The 21,437-nt window shown below is 38.2% G+C and overlaps 2 protein-coding genes across 2 annotated transcripts; one reads left to right on the top strand and one right to left on the bottom strand.

Annotated features, from left to right (window-relative positions):
- Positions 1 to 12: 12 nt before the first annotated feature.
- Positions 13 to 1,601, bottom strand: LOC6038236. The gene is made up of 3 exons (XM_001848010.2): positions 1,480 to 1,601; positions 391 to 1,413; positions 13 to 328 (listed from the first exon to the last, which is right to left on the bottom strand). The coding sequence occupies exons 2-3, from the start codon at positions 1,397 to 1,399 to the stop codon at positions 93 to 95; spliced, it is 1,245 nt and encodes a 414-aa protein (XP_001848062.2). The 5' UTR covers positions 1,400 to 1,413; positions 1,480 to 1,601; the 3' UTR covers positions 13 to 92.
- Positions 1,602 to 5,907: 4,306 nt separating this feature from the next.
- On the top strand, positions 5,908 to 19,454 carry LOC6038238 (ubiquitin-conjugating enzyme E2 N). Its single transcript, XM_038262310.1, has 2 exons — positions 5,908 to 7,220; positions 18,606 to 19,454. The coding sequence occupies exon 1, from the start codon at positions 6,252 to 6,254 to the stop codon at positions 6,708 to 6,710; it is 459 nt and encodes a 152-aa protein (XP_038118238.1). The 5' UTR covers positions 5,908 to 6,251; the 3' UTR covers positions 6,711 to 7,220; positions 18,606 to 19,454.
- The last annotated feature ends 1,983 nt before the right edge of the window (positions 19,455 to 21,437 follow it).

Here is a 21,437-nt window from a genome sequence, read left to right as displayed (position 1 = left end):
TTTCATAATTCTAAAAAACAAAACATTTCTTTTTTCGTAATCTAAAGTGACTCACACACACTTTGTTGCTCTGTACAAATCTTCAATCAGCATTAAAACTTGAGTTCGTAACTCTTTGCCTTGCGCTTTGGATCGGATGGCGTCGCACCAGCAGCAGTGCTAGTGGACGAAACTGCCCCGACCGGGGAGTGCTGCAACCGTGGCCCGGCCGTGGTTCGGCCGAGCAGCAGGTCCAACAGCTTGCGGTTGTAAATGTCCGGCAGCGTGATGTCCAGGTCGATCGAGTTCTGCATGATTTCCGAGCAGGCGCGCAGATCTCGGCGCCAGTCTGGAATTGAGGAAAATGATTTTAACTTCTTCTGAAAAAATGTGATTCGATTTAGAACTCACATTGATACTCAAACAGGCGCACCAGAACCTGCTGACATTGAGGTAGCATTTTGTGCTTCAGGAACAGCTCCATCAGTCGGTACACCGGTTCGGCGTTGAACTCCTGCATATAGGTGAAGCAGAGCTTGCCCAGTCTTCTCGCGATCGCGACCCTCAGCTCGGCGTGTTTGTCAAACAGTGCTCTGGCCGCTTCCTGATCGCTGAACCACTGACTCCGGAAGCTGCCCTCCCACACGTAACACAGCAGGAACTCGTCCTTGAGCTGAAACATGCAGAATTCTCCCAACTCGATCACAGCCAACAGGACGGCTTCGCTCTTCTTGCCGATCGTTTCGTCCACGATGCCCTGCAGCAGCCGGTTGATGTCCTGCTTCGTTATAGCCGGACAGTCCTGCAGGGCTTCCTTGAAGTTCTCCAACGCTTTGGCGGAGTTTCCCATTTTCCACTGAAGCAGCGCCTTGTAGTGGAGGTAATCCTTACTTAGAGCCGTCTGTTCCGACAGGACAACCCTGCAAAGCCCAACCAACTGCTCCAGTCGTTTGCGGTCCGTTTCCCCGGCAAAATATTCGCACATCATCTTTAGTACCTGCCGAGACGGAACACGCCTATACTCCAACATCTGGTCAAACAGCAAGTGGACATCCTTCTCATTCCCCTCCTGAATTGCGGTCTCAACCAAATTATCAATATGAATCTGCTCCAGCGGCTCAATGTTCACCACCAACGGGTTCGAGGTCAGATCGTCAAAGATCTGCGTCAACCGGAACGGCGATCGTCGGCTAGGAACCCCCACCGGCGACGGCGCCACGACCACCGCCTCACTTTTACGCGGCGGAACACGGTTCTTGTTGTTCAGAACCTTCCACTTGAGCGTTTTATTCTCCACCAGCTCGCTGATGAACGAATCGATTGCGTCCACATTCGTACTCTTGCGCTGCTGGCCGAACAGAATTGCGAGCGCAAAGGGTCGCAGTGCCACCGGAGGATGGCGCACCGTTAGCAGTGCCATCGTTTGTTTCAAATCTAGAACATCACGAAGCGGTTACTCATCAGGCCGGATAATTAGCGCGATTAAAAATAAAGTCTCACCTTCTACGTGACGATCATCACGGAAATTTGCGATGCAAACCACGAAAGAAAAACATCTGACGATGTTGTTGTTTACTGGGGGGTGAGCAAACAAAGGTTTTGTTATTTTGTGAAATTCATGACCGCAGTGACGCAAAAACGGTTAAAACGATAAGATTTTTAGATGGGCATCGGACAAGCACGCTGATATGAAATAACTTATTTCTGTGTTACAATTTTCAAACACGATTGAAAACCATTTCTGATCACTTTTTTTTTTATTCAAATTCAAATTCAAAACAAATAAACAACATTTTACGCTGGCTCAGGCCAACTCCAGCGCTGAGGTACAAATCAAATTGGCTTCCTTCTTATGAATACCGCGATCAAATTTGCCACCGAAACAAGACCACCACGGGGGGGCAAATCGACACCAACATTTCAAAAAGCATCATGTACAAACCATAGGGCTTTTGTTAATTTGATTGCGGTTAACCACGGTAAATTTTCTTGAAATACTCCATGCGACGCGCGGTGTCGCATGACACATTTCAGAATATTTCAAATGAAACATTTCTCTGCTGAAATTCCACCAAAACATTGACCAGGCTCACCACACAAAAAGCTAGGTGCAGCAGCTCACCAAAGCGGTTGATTTCTGACCGTTTCTGACAGCTGTTTGTTTTGTTGTTTTTTTGGTGGTCGGCCGCCTTCCCATCTTCGCCGCCAGCTTGGAATTCTCGCCCAACCTGCCGGAAATGCTGATCGCGTACGGTCTCAAGTTCGAGCAGCCCAAGAAGGAATCGTTGAGGGTTTAGAAGCAGGTCGTGATTGTGCGCAAACCGGCCGCCTCGTCCCAGCGCAAGGAGCAGGAAGAGTTGCAGCTCAAGACGCAAACGATGACGGTGGACAGCGCGTGAGTTGAATTTTGAATCAAGACGATGAAGAACCGGCTGGAGAACTTGCCGCTAACGAGGGATGGCGGGGATAAGTTTGAAGAATATGGCTCATTTGCTGCTGCAGGGACTTCACAGCAAGGACGCGGAAATTTTGAGCAGCGTGTTCAGTAGGAACGAACCGGATCTGACGCAGCGGTCCGCATTCCGGAGCAATACATTTCGGCGCTACTGGTGGAGATTTCCACGCTGATGCAGCAGAAAACTGTGCAGTAAGTTTTGAATTTTGTTCGCTTGAAAAGATAGAGATAAAGAGCATAGATAGATAGAGAAAAACGCATTTGAATGTTGAGCATCCATTTTCAATTCCCATTTTAATTTAAAAGCCAAATAAGATGTTCTATTAATAACAAACGATGAAAAACGTTGCATTTATTGATACTTGACCATCCAAGCTCAGTAAAACATTATTTCCGTCGTTTTATTTAAGAAAAACAAACATAACTCCTTTTGAAATCACCAACGTCTATATCACCCTGCTGTCATTGAGGGGGACGCTTTGTTATGATTCGTTTTTCTTCGCCGAATGTACATGGCGCTTTGTTCATGATGCTTTTTTTCGTCACGAAGTTCATATAGTCTTTTGTTTGACAGGTTGACAGGGCTATATAAACAGGGACTGCTGATGGCAGAGATTTTGTTTATGTTACTTTATTTAGAATCATGATTAAACCCAGAGCAACATTTGAAAGGGGCGGTACGACATTGCTCTTACGGCCTTTCGTCCCATTAAAAGGCGTGTAGTGAAAGGCCGTAAGAGCAATGTCGTACCGCCCCTTTCAAATGTTGCTCCAGAAACATTTGGTGGAGAGGTAGTTTATTAGGAGTACTTTCAGAATATGCAATAACCCAGAAATTGTCAAAATGTACATGATGCCTTTTGTAATGTTACCGTCGAAATATGTTATTTTTATCGGTTTTTGCTCTTGGTTGAAGCGGTATACGCACTTCAGCGGTGTATGCACTTCGGAAGGAATCGGTCAAGAAAAATTTTAAATGGGTAGCAGCGGCAGCGAAAGCAAGCCAGAGAGAGTGAAGCAAAGCCCCAAGAAAACGCTCCCTCTCCTTTGTTCTGCTGTTCGTAAAGCTGTTTCTTGACCCCTTTCCTTCCGATCTGCGTACTAGCCTTGAACCCTCAAAATCAAAGTTATTTTAATGTTTTTATATTATTATATTTTCATGTTTTTTTTTTTATTTTCCTAATTGTTTTGTTTTGTTTTTTATTAATTTTATAAATAATTTTATCAATCTTTTTTATTTTTTATCTCTTATTGTTTTTATTTTTTTTAAGTTTCTTTTTTTGCACAGCTTAAAGAGCTATTAGACTATGGCAAACAAACAATCTCGCACTTTTTCGTGTTTGAGTCTTTGCCAAACTCGCAAATTTGTTTGCGGCAAATTGCAAACAAATTGCCAAATATATGCAGGCTGGCATTTAATTCTCGGAATTCTCGGAATCCAAAATTCAAAAATCAAAAAAAATCATAGATTTAAAAATTTTATAATTTAGAAATTCTTTATTCAAAATATAAAAAAAATCTGAAATTTAAAAATTCAGAGATCCAAAAATTTCAAAATCTAAATTCTAAAATTGAAAAAAGTAGAAAATTCAAAATTTGGAAATGTCAAAACATTAAAATTAAAATATTTGATAATGCTACAATTGGTTTTTTAAAAGCAATTAAAATTTCAAATTAGAAAAAAACAAATTTATGAATCTATGACTCTAAAATGATTTTCTGGCGGCATATTAAAATTTAACAAAAACAAAATTAAATAATGGAAGGACTTAATAATTTAAGGATTGGTACAATTAGATTTTTTTGAAATATCACAATTTTTGTTTTTCGATTTTTTTTTATGTATTTATAAATTTTTGGGCTCTTCAATTTTCAAGAGAGAGTTGTGCCCTATCCCTCCCCATGTCCAGATCTAAATCCATGATAGAGCTGTCAAACCAAGACTGTCAGACCAAAGAGAAAAAAAATAAACAAGCTTGGTTTTGGACATAGGTGCTCACAAATCTGGCAAAGACAATTTTTAATAGTCAGGACCCGGTGCCTGCAATTCATGTTACAGTTTATGTGGAATTCCAATAAGAATGTAACAGAAAAATCAGGCATCGGGTCCAGACTGTTAACAAAAATATGTAGAAAATTATTGAATATTTCGGCGTCCTGGACACAAACATTGAAATAAAGCAGCTAAGAGCCTTATTCGCTCACTTAAATTTTTTATCGCGTTTTTTTTGTACACACAAATTTTCTTTTAATTTTTGAATTCTTCAATTTTTGTTTTTATTATTCAGCATTTTAATTTTTTAATATTGTCTTTTTATTTTTTTTTCTTCCAAAAACCTCAAGCGCGAGTACCGTCACACGCGCTCAAACCAAACGGTCAACTCTTCTTGGAGGGGTTACAAAAAGAATGCGCAACTTTTTTTGACCGCATTCCTTCCGACCTCCATACCGTACTTAGTTTTTAAGACCCAATTGGAGTAAAAAGAAGTTTGGGTGAGCCATTCGAGCCGTCGAAATCCTAGGTTCTTACAGAAATTGGCAATAGAGACTACAAACGACTTGTGGGTCGTTAGCGTGGATGGTTTCTAGTCGTTTTAAATATTGCAGTTTTGATAGAGAAGTTTTTGGTAAATCAATTCACTCAGTTTTAACAGCTAGAACATGTTCACTGTTCAACAATAGAGTTATCTACGTACGGATGTATTGCGTGTACGTAGTTACACGTAGTTTGTTCCGGACAGCAAATCAAATGGTGTGCTAGTGTGCGTGAAAGCAGGTTTAGATTACAGATTGTCAAGGGAAAAAGATTGGCCAATGTTTGACAGATCCGAACGCGCTGGACACCAACCGCCCTTTACGTCCAGCAAAACTGGCAGTGTTGCAAGCGCAAAACATACGTTGCCAGTGCTGATTTATTTTGCATCGACCAAATCTGTAGTTTAGATAGCTTTTTAGATATATACTCAAACCCCGGTGGTTTGACACCAACTGTTGTCAAACGAACGGGGTCACTTTTCAGTTTGACACCCTTTTTACACGGAGTTTACACACACTATCAAACGTTTGTTTTGATAGTGTGCGTGAGCGCCGTGTAAAAAGTGACAGTTCGTCACTTTTTAGTTTTACTTTGACCAACCAACGGGGTACAAACTAAAAAAGTGTCAAACGAAAAAGTGACCAACCCTTGGACCAACCACCGGGGGTTGAGTCCAGAGCAACATTTGAAAGGGGCGGTACGACATTGCTCTTACGGCCTTTCATTACACGCGTTTAAATGGGACGAAAGGCCGTAAGAGCAATGTCGTACCGCCCCTTTCAAATGTTGCTCCAGGAGTGTATCTGTGTAATTCATTTACACAGTTCTGTGTTATCTGGATTTTGCGTGTATATCCCCACGCGTCAAAAGTGACAGCTAAACGGCCAGCGCAGTGTAACCCCGGCTGACAATCGATGAACTCGACGAAGCAGAAATCGCCAAAACTTTTTCGCAGTCATTCAAACGCAACCAGCCAGCAGCCGTCGTCGTCGCCATCATTCATCATTTCGATTGCGAGGAAGACCTTCGGGGAGGAGAAAGAAAATTGGATTTTCAAATCCACCAAAAAGCACACCGCGCGACGTGCCGTGACTTCGAGTAAAGTGTTTCGCCTAGTTTACGTGCAGAATCTCTGGTAGGAATCGCGCGTGGGAACGGAACGAATAATCTGGAATTTCGTCGGTGAAAATCTCGTTTTTGGGCTAGAGAGAGGAGGAAAAGTCTCGGCCTGCTGCTGCGTGCGCGAGTAGGACAGGAAACAAAAGAGGAGGACACACAAAGATGGCTGCGCTGCCCCGTAGAATAATCAAGGAAACCCAGCGCCTGATGCAGGAACCCGTGCCCGGAATCAGTGCCGTGCCGGATGAGCAGAACGCGCGTTACTTCCACGTGATCGTGTTCGGGCCGGAGGATTCGCCGTTCGAGGGTGGCCTGTTCAAGCTGGAGCTATTCCTGCCGGAGGACTATCCGATGTCGGCGCCGAAGGTTCGCTTCATCACCAAGATTTACCACCCAAACATTGACCGGCTGGGCCGGATCTGTTTGGACATCCTGAAGGACAAGTGGAGCCCGGCGCTGCAGATTCGCACCGTGCTGCTGTCGATTCAGGCCCTGCTCAGCGCACCCAACCCGGACGATCCGCTCGCCAACGACGTCGCCGAGCTGTGGAAGGTCAACGAGGCCGAAGCGATCCGGAACGCCAAGGAGTGGACCCAGCGGTACGCGAACGTGGACAACTAAAGCGGTTCTCCCCCCGTCCGGAGGGTGGTGAGGGGATGAAAAGGGAGATTGTGTGCGAGAGAGAGAGAGAAAGTTCTACTAAATTAATTTTATAAAGCAAAAACAAAAGCAAATTAAACCCGAATCCTTCGAATTCCATCGGAAAAAAACGACTTCGTCTTCGCCAAGCAAGCAGAAGTAGCCTGCACCGTAAAACGGGAACAAAAACATCTCCCCCGCGCTCGACCTACAGCACAAACAGCTGAAAGTTTAACGCGATAACAAAGGAAAATCGAGAGCCAGCAGCGAAATAATTGTCCAGCAAAAGCGCAGCACAGTTGCTTTGCTGCTGTCCGTTGTTGTTTCAATTGATTTTTTCGTCCGTTCCTTTCTTGTGTTGCTGCTGCGAGCAGTTTGTGTGTCTTGCCTGCTGCTGCTGCTGCTTTTTCACCGTTCCTTTCGAGAATGTTCATCATCCGCCGCCGTCGTCGTTGGCAGTCGGTTCCAGCCGTTGCGTATCGGAAATCGAAGGTGAGTTGTTACGGTGGTTGTTCGTAGTCTTGTGTTTTGGGTGGTGTTTTGACGGAGGAGTTTCTTGGGTACAAAATGAATGCAGAACGACTGAAGAGTTGAGCCATGAATTGCTTTTGTTTGATGTTCTTGATTTTAGGTATCGGTTGCCACTTTGTTGAATTGAAGTCTGTAAAGAACGATAAATTCTAGAGTTGAACTTGTACAGGTCAAGCTTTTTATTAACTCAAAAAAGTTCCATATGCTCAGCGGATATAAAAAAAAACGGAATCGACGTAACACCTCATAATGTGGCCCTCTTAAACCTTGCGGTTTCGTCAATGGATCCACAGGCGTGTATCATTCTTTTTGCAACAAGACTCCGCCTCCCGGGTCTCCTAAGTGTGAAGGTATGGCACGGAGAGAGGGCACCGAATACCTATATTTAAAATTAGATTTTTTTTTTTGCGTTCGTCTCGGGATTCGAACCTCTGGATTGGAAGTCCAGTGCGCGGTTCGATTGATCCACATAGGCAGACAGTGTACATTAGGGTGGTCCAAATCCGGACTTTTTTGGGGGCTACCCCCTGAAATCAAAGATTGTCCCATCACTAGGCTAAATTCCAAATTTGAGCTCATTCTGACCAAGGGAACCCCTCCCTCCAATCGCTTAAAGTTTGTATGGAAAAAATCGTCAAAATGTATGGAGAAAAGCAACTGTTTTACTTTTTTACCTGTAGAAGGCGCCATAGTTATCTGATTCTTAACATTTCTCAAATGTAGAACCTTCATTAAATTTAGAACAACTTTCCCGAAGACACCATGTTTTTAGGATTTTTTCCCGCGAAGTTATTAGCGCCCAAAACTGACCATTTTTGCGCGGCCAGCTGTAAGGGGCTACCTAACAACGATGTTTATTTCCAATTCGTACACGCACGTGCTCACTCTCAGGTTCAAACTCTCTCACGAGTTTGCTTGCCTGCCTGGCTGCCTGCTTACCAAAAAGCGCACGCTGTTTCTCTGCTTGGACTTTTGTCGTCGTCGTCGTTTTCGTTTGCTATCCACTGCGCTGCGTTCTTGGCATGTTTATTATCATTTTCAACTAAAATAGCAGGTTTGTTTTGAGATATATTTAGCATATAAATTCTTAGATTATGTCAATTTTTTTTTTAAAAGTGCACTGAAAAAAAAATAAAATAAAAGACAGCTTACGCTCATTTAAATAATTACAGCAAATGTCAGGCGAACAGGGTTTATTTGTTTTTCCAAGCATTACAAGCAGTTGTTATGCTAAAAAACATGATAATGGTTCAATTATTTAAATAAAAAGCAAATTTTGCTCCTTTAGGTAGTTTTTTTTTTTACAAAAATATACTTTATTAACAATCAATACAAATCAAGGCATACATTTATTGCTGCAAATTTTCATTCATATTCTCTAAAATTATTTTTTTTTGTACTTTCTGGAAATTTCTTTCTGTGTTGCACAAATATTGTAACTGTTTCTCATTTTTTGTCAGTTTACCTGTAAATTTTTCGATTAAGGAAACACCTTTTTCTGCACAATCGTTAACGACCTTCAGATCTTTCAGTTGCTGCCTTCCTTTAAGATACTCTTCGTTGTTTTCCCACTCATTTGAATTCAGTTTAAAAAAAAACTGAAGAAATTCCCGTTATTTAAAAAAAAAACTCCATTGTATTTCTTGTAACAAAAGCAGATAAATTAATTATTTATTTTTTTTAAATTTTGACATAATCTAAGAATTTGTATGCTAAATATATCTCAACACAAACCTGCTAATTTAGTTGAAAATGATAATAAACATGCCAAGAACGCAGCGCAGCGGATAGCAAACGAAAACGACGACGACGACGACAAAAGTCCAAGCAGAGAAACAGCGCGCGCTTGTTGGTAAGCAGGCAGGCAGGCAGCCAGGCAGCCAGGCAGGCAAGCAAACTCGTGAGAGAGTTTGAACTTGAGAGTGAGCACGTGCGTGTACGAATTGGAAATAAACATCGTTGTTAGGTAGTCCCTTACAGCTGGCCGCGCAAAAATGGTCAGTTTTGAGCGCTAATAACTTCGCGGGAAAAGATCCTAAAAACATGGTGTCTTCGGGAAAGTTGTTCTAAATTTAATGAAGGTTCTACATTTGAGAAATGTTAAGAATCAGATAACTATGGCGCCTTCCACAGGTAAAAAAGTAAAACAGTTGCTTTTCTCCATACATTTTGACGATTTTTCCCATACAAACTTCAAGCGATTGGAGGGAGTGGTTCCCGTGGTCAGAATGAGCTCAAATTTGGAATAGTGATGGGACCAGAGGCGACGCGTGGCCAAAATGTTTACCTGTTCAAACAATCTTTTCAGTAATTTTCAAGTTTTTTAGCTCAATTATATTCAAAAAAATATCTTTTATACATAATAAAGAGAAATTAGACGATGTTACACCCAAAACTGGCAGCGCTAGTCCGAGAGAATGATGGTCTCGAGTCGAGAGAATAGTGGTACCATTCACGGACGCAGAGAACACAGCTCGAGATGGGCGATAGAACTATTCTCTCGAGGTTCATTTGCAAAAAAAGTTCATCCGTCAAACAAAAAACCAAAAATGTTGACAACGGGAATCGAACCAGAGACCTTTGATAAACCAATCCAATGACTTAACTACCTCGGCCACCACAGCTTGGTGACCAAGGAGAAGTCAGAAGTCGATGTATGACACTTGTTGGAGATTTATTGATTCAACTAACGAATGAACTCATTTGTTATGATGGTGTGAGTTGGTACCATTATTCTATCGATTTTGGCACTGAGCCCTCAATAAATTTTGAGAGAACGATTATCTCGACTCTGAATTTTGGGTGTAGCAATATTGTTATGAAAATTGTTGATCACATGATTTTTATTGAAATAGTAACTTTTTCAAATTACAGCAATGATCATTCTTTAAGAAGTGTAAAATTAAAAAGCTTTCTAAATTGTAGTTTTCTATAATTAGCTTGTTTTGTAAATAAAAAATACTAAATCAAAAGTTTAGGCGTAATCCAACCACAAGTTTTTACTTTGAGTTTTCATTAGAATGACTTCTCTTATGTTCCATTGGATTAGATTAGAGCAAAAATTATCCATTATTTTCAAATCTCACTAAGCAAACATGCTGGATGTTGACCATTCTAATCCTGAAATCACGTGCTCTAGTTTCCTGACCAAAACTTTTAGACCATAAAAAAATGTATTTTACGTTTCTCTTCAAAATTTCCCTAAAAAACCAGGAGGAAAAAAAATAATATCGATGAAAATTAAATTTTTCATTTAACAAAAACTCGTGCAATCGATTGGACGTTTAACGTTTATTTTTGCATTGATTTTCAAAATGGGCTTTTCAAGCATATAACAAATGTTGAATTGATAGCCACAAATAAAAAATAATTGCCATAGTTAAGTATAAAAAATCTGCGATTTTTTGTTATTTTACTGCATCTCATATCTCAATATAAATCCATAAAATAAAATAAAAAAACCCGATTTAATCCCACCTGGGGTGAGACAGAGCCTTTCTTACTAAAGAATATAACAATGGTAGAACTTTTTTCAATTCATAACATCGACTTTGTTTATTTATAACGTCAGCACAAAAGAAAGTCTTATGATGAAAGCAAAGTATTATATGATATTATATGATATGATTTCCAAAAGAAACAAAAAACGCAATTTTCACCAAAAGAAAATATTCAATCGTACAATATGCTTGTACGTTTGTAATCAAACAAGCGTTTATGCCAAACGCGATCATAGCAAGCTTCCCATGCGCCATTGACAATGCACACCGCGGTTTTGGTTTTTTAGCTTCGGTGAAACGCGTATGCCGCAGGGAAGCTAGCCTAAGAAGCTTCTAAGAAAGTGACAGAGTCAGAGATAGCTATTTTCAACAACCGCACCACTACACACTCCATCGCGAGAACCTTAGGTAGAAAGCCATTGGCGTTGCCAGCATTGAAAACTTTGAAAACGATATAAACGATGAAAGCTTGGAAAGCTCCTATTGGAATCCAATGAACCCTGTTAGATAAACTTACGACAAATGAAGTCTACATTTTGGCGTTTTTAAGAGCGCACGGGAAACAAATTGATTGTAGCCGGATGAATGTCCTATGTCACAAAAGTTTTTGAATAAACATTGGACAGATATGCAAAAACGGACAGGGCAAAAGAAACCGAAAAGCTACGATATCTTACATGTTGTAGAAAACATCGGTAGACAAGCTACTACAAAACGAGTATAAGTCGAGCCTCAAAATATATGCGCCAGCATTCTCGCGCCAGTATTCGAAGCTCAACTTGACAACTTGTCGACATGGCGACGAAACGTCGAAAATCGATGCAGTGTGATTTTTTGTCGATTTTTCCGATTAAAATTCACGCTGAATCGACATATTTACGAAGATGGAAATGACGTCCTGGCTTAAAGTAAAACCTATACCTTTCTTTAGTAAGAAAGGCAAAACATCACTTTATAAAATTTTCTGAAAAAAAATTAAACCATCAAATTTCAAGAATTCAAACCAAGTAGACATTATTACGACAGCTTATTTAAGCTTTATTTTGATTTTTGTTGTTGTACAAATTACATATAAAGAAAATTATTGTATGCTTGGTAGGTTAATGATTTTGTTCTATTTGCTTCAAAATTATTTTGCAAATCTGTCGATGAACTTGCTTGCTAACTTTTGACAGAGCTTTTTATTACTTTATTTCAGTTAAAAACGCTTTTTGGAAGCAACATGCCGTTCTACTATTTATAACAATTAAAAAAGTTTTACAAAAATATTTGAGTTAACACGCCAAATCGTCTTGGAATCATGAAACAGCCAAGCGCATTTGTATACATAGAGCTCTCGATGAAAATCTAACGCGCACTGAAAATCCTCCGAAGCAGCCGCCAACCTGTTCGGATTTCTCCATGCACGAGTTCCCATACGACGCATCCAAAAATACACAGAAAGCCCACCCTATGTGTACACGCTGGACGGTATGAATGTGGTAGTTCAGGCTGTGCATGAAAGCTTTTGCACAGTCGACATAAAAGCGCGCGAGCCGAGACACGAGCAGGGAGAGAGCAAAGTTCAAAGAGAGAGAGAAAGCTCCATATTTTGCTCTCTCCCTGCTCGTGTCTCGGCTCGCGCGCTTTTATGTCGACTGTGCAAAAGCTTTCATGCACAGCCTGAACTACCACATTCATACCGTCCAGCGTGTACAAATAGGGTGAGCTTTCTGTGTATTTTTGGATGCGTCGTATGGGAACTCGTGCAGGGAGAAATCCGAACAGGTTGGCGGCGTGCGCGTTGGATTTTCATTGACGCTCTATGATACGAATGAGCATGGCTGTTCCATGATTCCAAGACGATTTGGCGTGTTCGTTCAATTATGTTGATGAACATATTTTAATTCTTTCTTCAGACAGAAATCAAAATGATCACCTGTCCTATGAACAGGTTGAACAGGTGGACGCGACGCCTCTGGATGGGACAATCTTTGATTTCAGGGGGTAGCCCCAAAAAAGTCCGGATTTGGACCACCCTAGTGTACATATTGCATTTTTTTAGATTATTGCATATTTAAAAGTAGGGGAAATTCTCGTATGTTTGGCACTCGCTCCTAATTCCGTCCAATTTTCTCATTTTCACTATTTAAACAATTAATTTTGCAAAACTTTTCATAGAAACTTGCTTGCTCACTTCTTATTGATCTATTTATTTTTGATGTTACTTTTCCAATGCATTTTTTCCATCTTTTATTAAAAATTGAACTTACAGGAGGGGCAATATCTGAATACACATTTTCCCTTCTTTTTCAAATTCAATCTAAAGAAGGGATACAGTTTTTGCTCTTATTCAAATAATTATCAATTAAGTTTTTTAATGCAACTTTAGCCGGGAACGTGGCCAGTCGGCCTGGGTTCGATCCCAGACGGTCCCGGTGGCATTTTTCGAGACGAGATTTGTCTGATCACGCCTTCCGTCGGACGGGAAGTAAATGTTGGCCCCGGACTAACCTAAAAAAAAGGTTAGGTCGATAGCTGAGTCCAGGTGTAGGAGTCGTCACCCTGGGTCCTGCCTCGGTGGAGTCGCTGGTAGGCGGTTGGACTCGCAATCCAAAGGTCGTCAGTTCGAATCCCGGGGTGGATGGAAGCTTAGGTTTAAAAAAAGATTTGCAAATGCCTCAACAATCTCAAGCGTTTCGGACAACTAGTTTCGAGTAGGAATCTTGCAATCGAGAACGCCAAGGCAATGCTGTAGAGCGAAAAATTTGATTTGATTTTAGATTTTTTTTGAATGCAATTTTTCTTTCTTTTCAAATATTCATCTTGTAGAAGGGAAAATTTCTTGAAACATTTCTCGTTATTTTAGTACAATTTTCCACCAAAAAACTGAAATGCAAATAAATCATGGATTTTGAATAAAAGCAGGGAAAATACATAAAAATTACGCATATGTCAAACATTTAAATAAATGGCAAAAAGTGAATCTTCAAAGAGAATTTACCTTCCTCCTTATTATTTTTTTTTTTTTTGAATAATTGCTTTAGAAACTTAATTTTCATCCCTTTTTAGTTTTCGGTTGGATTTAAAAAAAGAGGGGGAAAATTGCATAAAAACCTTATTGCTAAATATTTTAAGAAAGGCAAAACTTACATCACTTTATTGGTTTGAATTTTAAATAAAAAATGGAAAATTGCATATAAAAACAAGTTGCAAAACAACTTAAAAAGAGAAAAATGTACAAAATTAGGAGATTTTCTCTTTGATTTTTTTTTATAAGTGTATGAAAAATTGCATTAAAACACTTTATTGGGAAATATTTAAAATGACAGAGATATTTGATTTTTGAAAAAAAAGTCTTATTCTTAAAAAATAAAATAATAATTAAACAAAACAAAAATATAATTATGCCAAACGCCCCTGATGATTTTTGAACGAGTTATGCCAAATATCCTTCTGGAAAACCGGTTATACCAAATGGGGTGCAGCCCTTTTAATGAGCTGTAATTGAATGTCCAAGTGCTGATATGGCAACATTAGAGGCACGCTGGAATTAGATACTCTTCCCATACTGCTAAAACTCCACCAAAAATGAGCAAAAATTAATTCAGTAAAGTTTGTTTAGGGTGATACGGGAAGTCTGTCTCGACTCGAGTTTTTGGAAGCACTTTTAAGCAAAAAATAGCTTAAGTAACAAAATAGCTGTGTGTTGCAGACGAAAGCAAGTAATCTGTCGAGTTCAGAAATGCATTTTTATGAACAGAGAGTTTGGTAGGAATGAAAGTCCAAAAATGTACATGGCGTCTAACTAACATTTCAAAAGGGCGTAATATTGAATGTTTCACCCTTTTGAAATGTTAGTCTCGATTTAAAAATTGTGAAAATATTGTTTTCGAAAAGATCGGAAAATTTCACGAATGTTTCATATTTTAACATTGTAAATCGGACTATTAGTTGCTGAGATATCGACGTTAGAAAATGGTGGGTTTTTTGGGTGAGATTTACTGCCGTTCTACGCATAATTGTCCCATGTTCAAAAAAGAGCAACTGAGAAAAACGCGATTGAAATTTTTCGTTCGATTTCTGTGTTTCTACGCATAATTGTCCCGTGGGTCCCTATTCGCCCTATATGTCCCTAATTGCCCCAGTTAGCAGTTTATCACTCTTACTTGTGATCCTCTTGCTATACAATAGGTAAACACGACATAATGCTTCGTAAAACTATTGGTTCCGGGGAAGAAAATACTTGGTGGGACAATTATGCGTAGAAGTACAACGATGGGACAAACAGACTTGGTGTTGTTTTTGATGAGTTTCCGAACAAAGTACTAGATTTTATGTGTTTTTCTTAAAGTATACGACAAACTAAACTTAAAAATGGCAAAAAGTCAAAATCGTTTAAAAATGACATGGGACAATTATGCGTAGAACGGCAGTTTAGTAAACATCAATTTTCCTGTTTTTTTTACCTTTGCATGGCAATATCTCAGCAACTAAAAGTCGTATCAACAAAGTTAAAAAAAGCAAAATAGGGGAACAGCATCTAATTCCAGCGTGCCTCTAATGTTGCCATATCAGCACTTTGACATTCAATTACAGCTCATTAAAAGCGTTTTCGACTGAAATCGAGTGATGAAAAGGTCAATAAGAAGTGAACAAGCAAGTTTCTATCAAAAGTTTTGCAATATTATTTGTTTAAATAGTGAAAATCAGCAAATTGGATGGAGTTAGGAGCGAGTGCTTAACCTGCCAAACATACGAGAATTTCCCCTATAGAGATTTTTTTCAGCTTTTCAATATTTTTTTATTCAAAGGTGGGCAGACATGTGCACTAAAATTTAAAAAAAATAAAATTGCTACTATTTTCAAAAAAGTTACCTAAAGTTTGCTTTAACTTGGAAACGGTGAACTTTATCAAAATTTCACTAAAGTAGGGGAAATTTACCCATTTTAAGCATAATAAGCGGTCGTGTTTGAATGATACTGGATAATCTGGAGTGTTCCTTTAAATTCTTTAAAACCAAGTAGAGCAACTTTATGTTAACATTTCTGTGTATTTTCACTTTTATTAAAAGTTATGCTATTCCTTTTACAAGCATTTGAAAAAAATATTTCCCAAGTGCATTCTAATCAGTCGAGTGCATTGGGCCACGGCCATTTTCCTATTTTCAGCTTAGTTCTTTTTTTCTTCCAGCGCTCTTTGGGTCTGCTTAGTGCTGCCAAAATTGATGAAATTGAAAGCGAACACTCACGAAAAGTAGCATTTAAAGAGAAAATTTCCTGGCATCACTGGCTCACTCCAACAGACGCTGCTGGTGGTGTTGGTGGCCACCCTTTGTTCTTTCTTTGCCTTCGCTTCTCGCTCGGTTTTCTTCAGCCTTCGATTGGAATGGGTCGTCAAAAGACTTGGCGCGTTTGTTTTTTTAATGGGGCTTGCTAATTATTTACATGTTTCAGGATTATTTTTCAAGTGAGTGACTAACTAATGTGCAAAATAACATGTTCCCGGTAGTTGGAAGCAATTTTATATCTTAAGCGCTTTGAAATCGTTAGCGCAAGTGAAAAGATATTGATGGCGACTTTCGTTAAGCAGTTAACCTCTAATCTTGCGTGTGGATGTATGTGATGAGAAATGGTCTCGCAAAATAGAAATTATGATCAAAAGTGCATTCAATTTGATCTTTTTTTGGCCAGTAAATGGCATAAATTTGCGTGCTTACTTGAGGCGGTGCTGTTGCTGGTAAGTTTATAGCCTGAACAGTATTTTTGGAGCTTTAATCGAGCATCAAACTCTTCATATGACGAAGATAGGTGTTTGATTAGAAAGGGTATATTTTCCCTACTTTTTGATTGCAAATTTGATTTTACATCGAAAAATAATGTTGAAAAAGGTTTTGGATCAATATTTCGATTTTTTGAAAATATCAGTATTGATTCAAAAATTCATAACTCGGTCAAAGATTTATTGCACAACCTGGAAATTTCTTAAACGTTGGTATTTTATGTCCCCTAAAACATATAAAAAAAGTGTTTTTTTTTTCGCAAATCAAGTTTTAGTGACAAAAAGTTAGCTTAGCTTAGCTTGGTTGACCGTACTCTAGCCGAGCATAAAGCTCGCAATAGCTAGGTTGGCGCCGATAAGGAAAATAAATGCGCCAGGAATGTGCCGAATGACACATCACCACTTATTTGTCCTTTTGGTCGACTCCTCACGATCAACGGGGGAGGTGGGGAGGGATTTGATGATTGGATACCCTATAGAGATGCCTAAGAACTTAGACGACCTCCAAGATATCCGGATTTGGAAGGGGAAAGGGTTTGATGGGATACTTCACCGACGAATGAAGTAGTGGGCATTGGTTGATAAATATTATGAACATTATTGCTTATTGCGAGATAAAATCACGTTTCTCCATCGCTGTGAGTGACAGGAGATTATTGCCGCCCAACTACCGCAGTGTAAAAATCAGCAAGTTGAACTGAAATTCTGCATTGATTTGGCTGTCAACTTGGTTTGTTTTGAATATTTTCCAAAAAGTCAGCTGAAAACTCAAGGCAACCTTTGACAACAGCGAAAAATTTGTTCTGCGGTTGTCATGTGGCTGTCATGCGACCATTATCTTGCGGTCGTATCACCGCGCGTGAACTCTAACGCCCGCAGTAATAAAATGCAGTAAAATAATCTGTATATATAAAAAAAATCGACGGTTTTGTTCGAACGCGAATCAATTCAACACGGAACGTCGGATCGAGGTGCTCTTTGTTGCGTTGGGTTTGTATGAGTCCAAGGAAGGTTTATACGCTAACTAATTGACACTTTGGCCACTCTGGAACCGATTCCAGAAAATTTGCAGATTGTATGGGAAAAGTTACGTAAAATCAAATTTTAATCACAGGAGGCTGAAGAAGCAAAAAAGTTAAAAACGTCAACAAACGAAAAAAAGGCAGAACGAAGTTTGTCGGGTAAGGCTTGTAAAAAATAAATTAGAACGCTCTCACCAAATTCAGTTCCGGGATCATCCAATCTCCCGACTGCGATGTAAACCTCTTCCGTGGTACATTTCAAGCTCTCCATCCAACAGTCAAACGCTTACCACCGGCTCGGCTCGCCAATCCGTCAAGCACCAAGAATAGTTTGCAATTTCTTCCATTCACAACATGATCTCATTAAAATAATCTTCAAAACTGAAACGTTTATTTCACCAATTCTCAAGTTTTAGTGACAAAAAGTTAAATTAAAAATCACCAATTTTTTTACCATGTATCATTTTTTCCAGTGTAGTTCTTATCCATAACTTTGCCGAAGACACCAAATCGATCAAAAAACTCCTTCAAAAGATACAGATTTTTGACCGATTTCGTAAAGAATTGCTCACATAAAGCTTTTTGAAATGTTACAGTCAATTTGTGTGTATGGTTTTCTTTATGCAATGAAATTTGTGTCAATCCTGCGCCCAATCCTTTACAATTACGGTCGGTTTAATCTCCAGACACCTGTTGCAAACTATTTTCTGTGCCATGTCACAGTTTTAACTAAAAGGGGAAGCCCGATTACTGTTCTATTTCCAGTCGTGTCGGCGTTACGTCAAACTGTTTCTTGCACCTTTCTTCGAGTCAAGTTCGAGCTTAAAATTTCTTTCCGTCCAGTCTGTTCTGTTTGATAATCCAATTATGCAAACAGACAAAAGTGAGCCAACTCGTTGTTCTTACCTCCGAAAAGAAAAAATAAAGTTTGTTTGTAGCTTATCTATCGATTTGCGTCTATCTCTGTTTGTCTTTCACTCTGTGTACTTAATATGTCCCTGAATCGAACCACGAAAACAGTTGAGTAATTCCTCTATTTGTTTCTGTTCTTCCTTTCTTTCAGATTGTACAACTCCAACCCCACACAGATCCGGTTCATTTGAGTATGTAGCCAGTGTCACACCTCTCTCCTTTCCTGAAAAAGAAAATCAAGCCTTTTTTGATCTGCTGCATCGGTCTAGTTGTAATCGTAACGTATAACTTATTTCTCAATAAAAAAAAAAACCGCAAAACGCTAAAAAAAACGGAAAAAAATAAAAAATCAACTCTGCTGTGTTAAACCAACAACAAGAATTATTTCAGCAAAAAACTAATCTGAATCGCCTTATTTGTGGATCTTTTTCTTTCAAAACTTTCTCTCTCCCACACCCATTACTCTCGATCAAAACAGCTTCTAAACCGTACACGTGCGTGTGTGTTTGTGTTTCTGTCAGCAAGACTAGTGTTACGGCTTTTTTTCTCGTACGCGCGCTCGCGATTAAGTTTCATTTTCACTCATTTTCTCTAGAAATCGAAGCAGATAAAAAAACAACAAGTTCAGCCAGGTTTAGAATTCAGCACACGCAAGAAATATTTAAAACGAAGTTCGAATAACAAATCACGAAGTAAAACAAGCAACACACACACACAGAAACACTTGCGAAGAAAACAAAGCAAACACACTAAAGCTATTATGACTAAAAAGAAAGTGAAAAAGAAACAAAAGAACACGCAGTTTAAGTAATTAAAGGAGTATAAATATTACTATTACTATTAATAATCAACTCTTATTTAGTGAATCCAATACAATTGCGTAAGAACAAAAGTGAGTGTAAAACTGGAAGAAAATAATTATTACGGTAAATTTAATGTTAATGCAAGCAGACGTAAGAATTGTACATTAGAAAATGGAATAAAAATCACTTTAGAAAAAGAATTCCTCTTTCGCTTTTAAAATGGAACGAGAAACGAAAGCCTGTATCTATTGAGACGCTAATCAAACAATCGACTTGTGACACTGAAATTCAAAAATGGCCATGCAAAATTTAATTTCGACTTGAAAATTCATTTAATACACTTTTCACCCATTTGATAATATTATTCTATTTTTTTTCATAATAATTACACCGACCAACAATTTTTTTAGCGCAGGCTCAACTCGAAGGGAACCATGAACTTTGGGGTCCCCAGAAGCACGTGCAATTTGAATTTTTCAAAAAATATTTAGACTGGGCCGAATGGTTTTTCTCCAAAGTTTGTTTGAAGAATTAGGGCGGTCTACACAAATTTTACACCGTGCATGCAAGCGAGCGTTTTCAGTAAATCGACGATCTAAATATTACGATAGTTTAACCCTCTACTGCCCAAATTTATTTTTTCGAAAATTTTTATTTTCCCTTGTTCAGGAGGTCCTTTTGAGCAACTTTTGTTCAACGAAAAACTTTACTTCTCTTGTTTTATGTGTTTCTTGTTTCATTTTTAGTATGTTAATTTGCATTTATCTTGTTTAGTTTATGTTTGTTTCTGGTAGTATTTGGCCTATTCTACCACCTCCTATCATTACATTTTGCCTATCTAATTTTTTCATGTTTTTAAAGCCATTTTTCAATTGTTTTCTTGTTTTTCACATTTTCTGCTATAAAATGGCACCATTATCATTTAAATTTTAAATAAATACGTAGAGGCATAGTCTGAGACACTAGAAAAATTACTGCATACTACTGTTTACTTAAGATATAGGAAATGTTAGTAAAAAACACAGCCAAAGTTGACACATAAAAAAATTACATTTTTAAAAACATTGGCAAAGTCACATAAAACAAGTAAAACTTCCAACCCATAAATTTTCTAAAATTTCAAGAGTTCTTCTTTCCAATGCTTTTTAAAGATCAAAATTTGGTTGAAAAATGGATTTTTGGCGATTTTTTAAATCGAAGCCCGCCTGAAGGCGGGGTTGGGTTGTAGAGGGTTAATTTAGATCACCACTTTTAATTTCTATTAGCGATCTAAATATTTTTGTCGACGCTCTAAATATAAATATTGACGATGGTTGGTTTATTAAAATTTAGATCGATGATCTTACTTAATCATCTAAAGGAATGATCGTTTTTCGTGATATTTTTTTCTTACTTAAAAAGGCCAGTTAGTTTAAAACTTTCAAACAATCAAATTCTAAAAAAAAATAATGTAAACTTGTTAATTCCAAAATGCAATATTTAAAAAAATCTAAATACCCTGAATTTTAAAATTTGTAAATTAATTTTTAATTAAATTAATTTATAGAGCTCATAAATAAATAAAAATCATTTGAAATTCTTAAATACCAAAATTTTAACTTTTAACAATTTCAAAATTTAAATCATCGAAAATTCAAACGATTAAAAACGGTACACAACTTTTTTTTCAATGATAGATTTATACAATTTTAAATTTATATTGAATTTTGAGTTTAAATTTTTTTTTTTTATACTTTTTCTAAATTTACTGAGCCTTTAACATGAAAAATAACAATTCTTTAAATTTGATTATTTTTCAATTGATTTCCGAGCAAAAATCACGTTTTAGACCAGTTTTGAGCACGCTGTATCTTTTGACAGGAGCAAGATAGCACAATACTTTCTTCGGGAAATTTTTAGAGATTTTTTTTTTGTTTTTTTTCCTAAGCCCTTGAAGTTTGTATGGCAAAAAACCATCAGAATGTATGGAGAAAACTGAAATTCAGATAATTATCTCCTTTTTCCCGTAAAGTTTTCAGCTTATTTAATGTGTTGGTTTGAAAAGTTTAGTGGAAAATAAAAATGATAAAAATCAAAATGTAAAAAAGAGGGGGTTTCCATACTAATTCCCACACAAAATTCAAATGCAATGCGCAAAGTGTGGACGCAACCAATCGCTCCCAAATTTTAGGGGGTTGTTT

Source organism: Culex quinquefasciatus, chromosome 3, assembly GCF_015732765.1.
Source record: "Culex quinquefasciatus strain JHB chromosome 3, VPISU_Cqui_1.0_pri_paternal, whole genome shotgun sequence".
Taxonomy (NCBI): Eukaryota; Metazoa; Arthropoda; class Insecta; order Diptera; family Culicidae; genus Culex; species Culex quinquefasciatus.
Note: the sequence above shows the minus strand (reverse complement) of the source record. Positions and strands in the feature narration are given on the sequence as shown.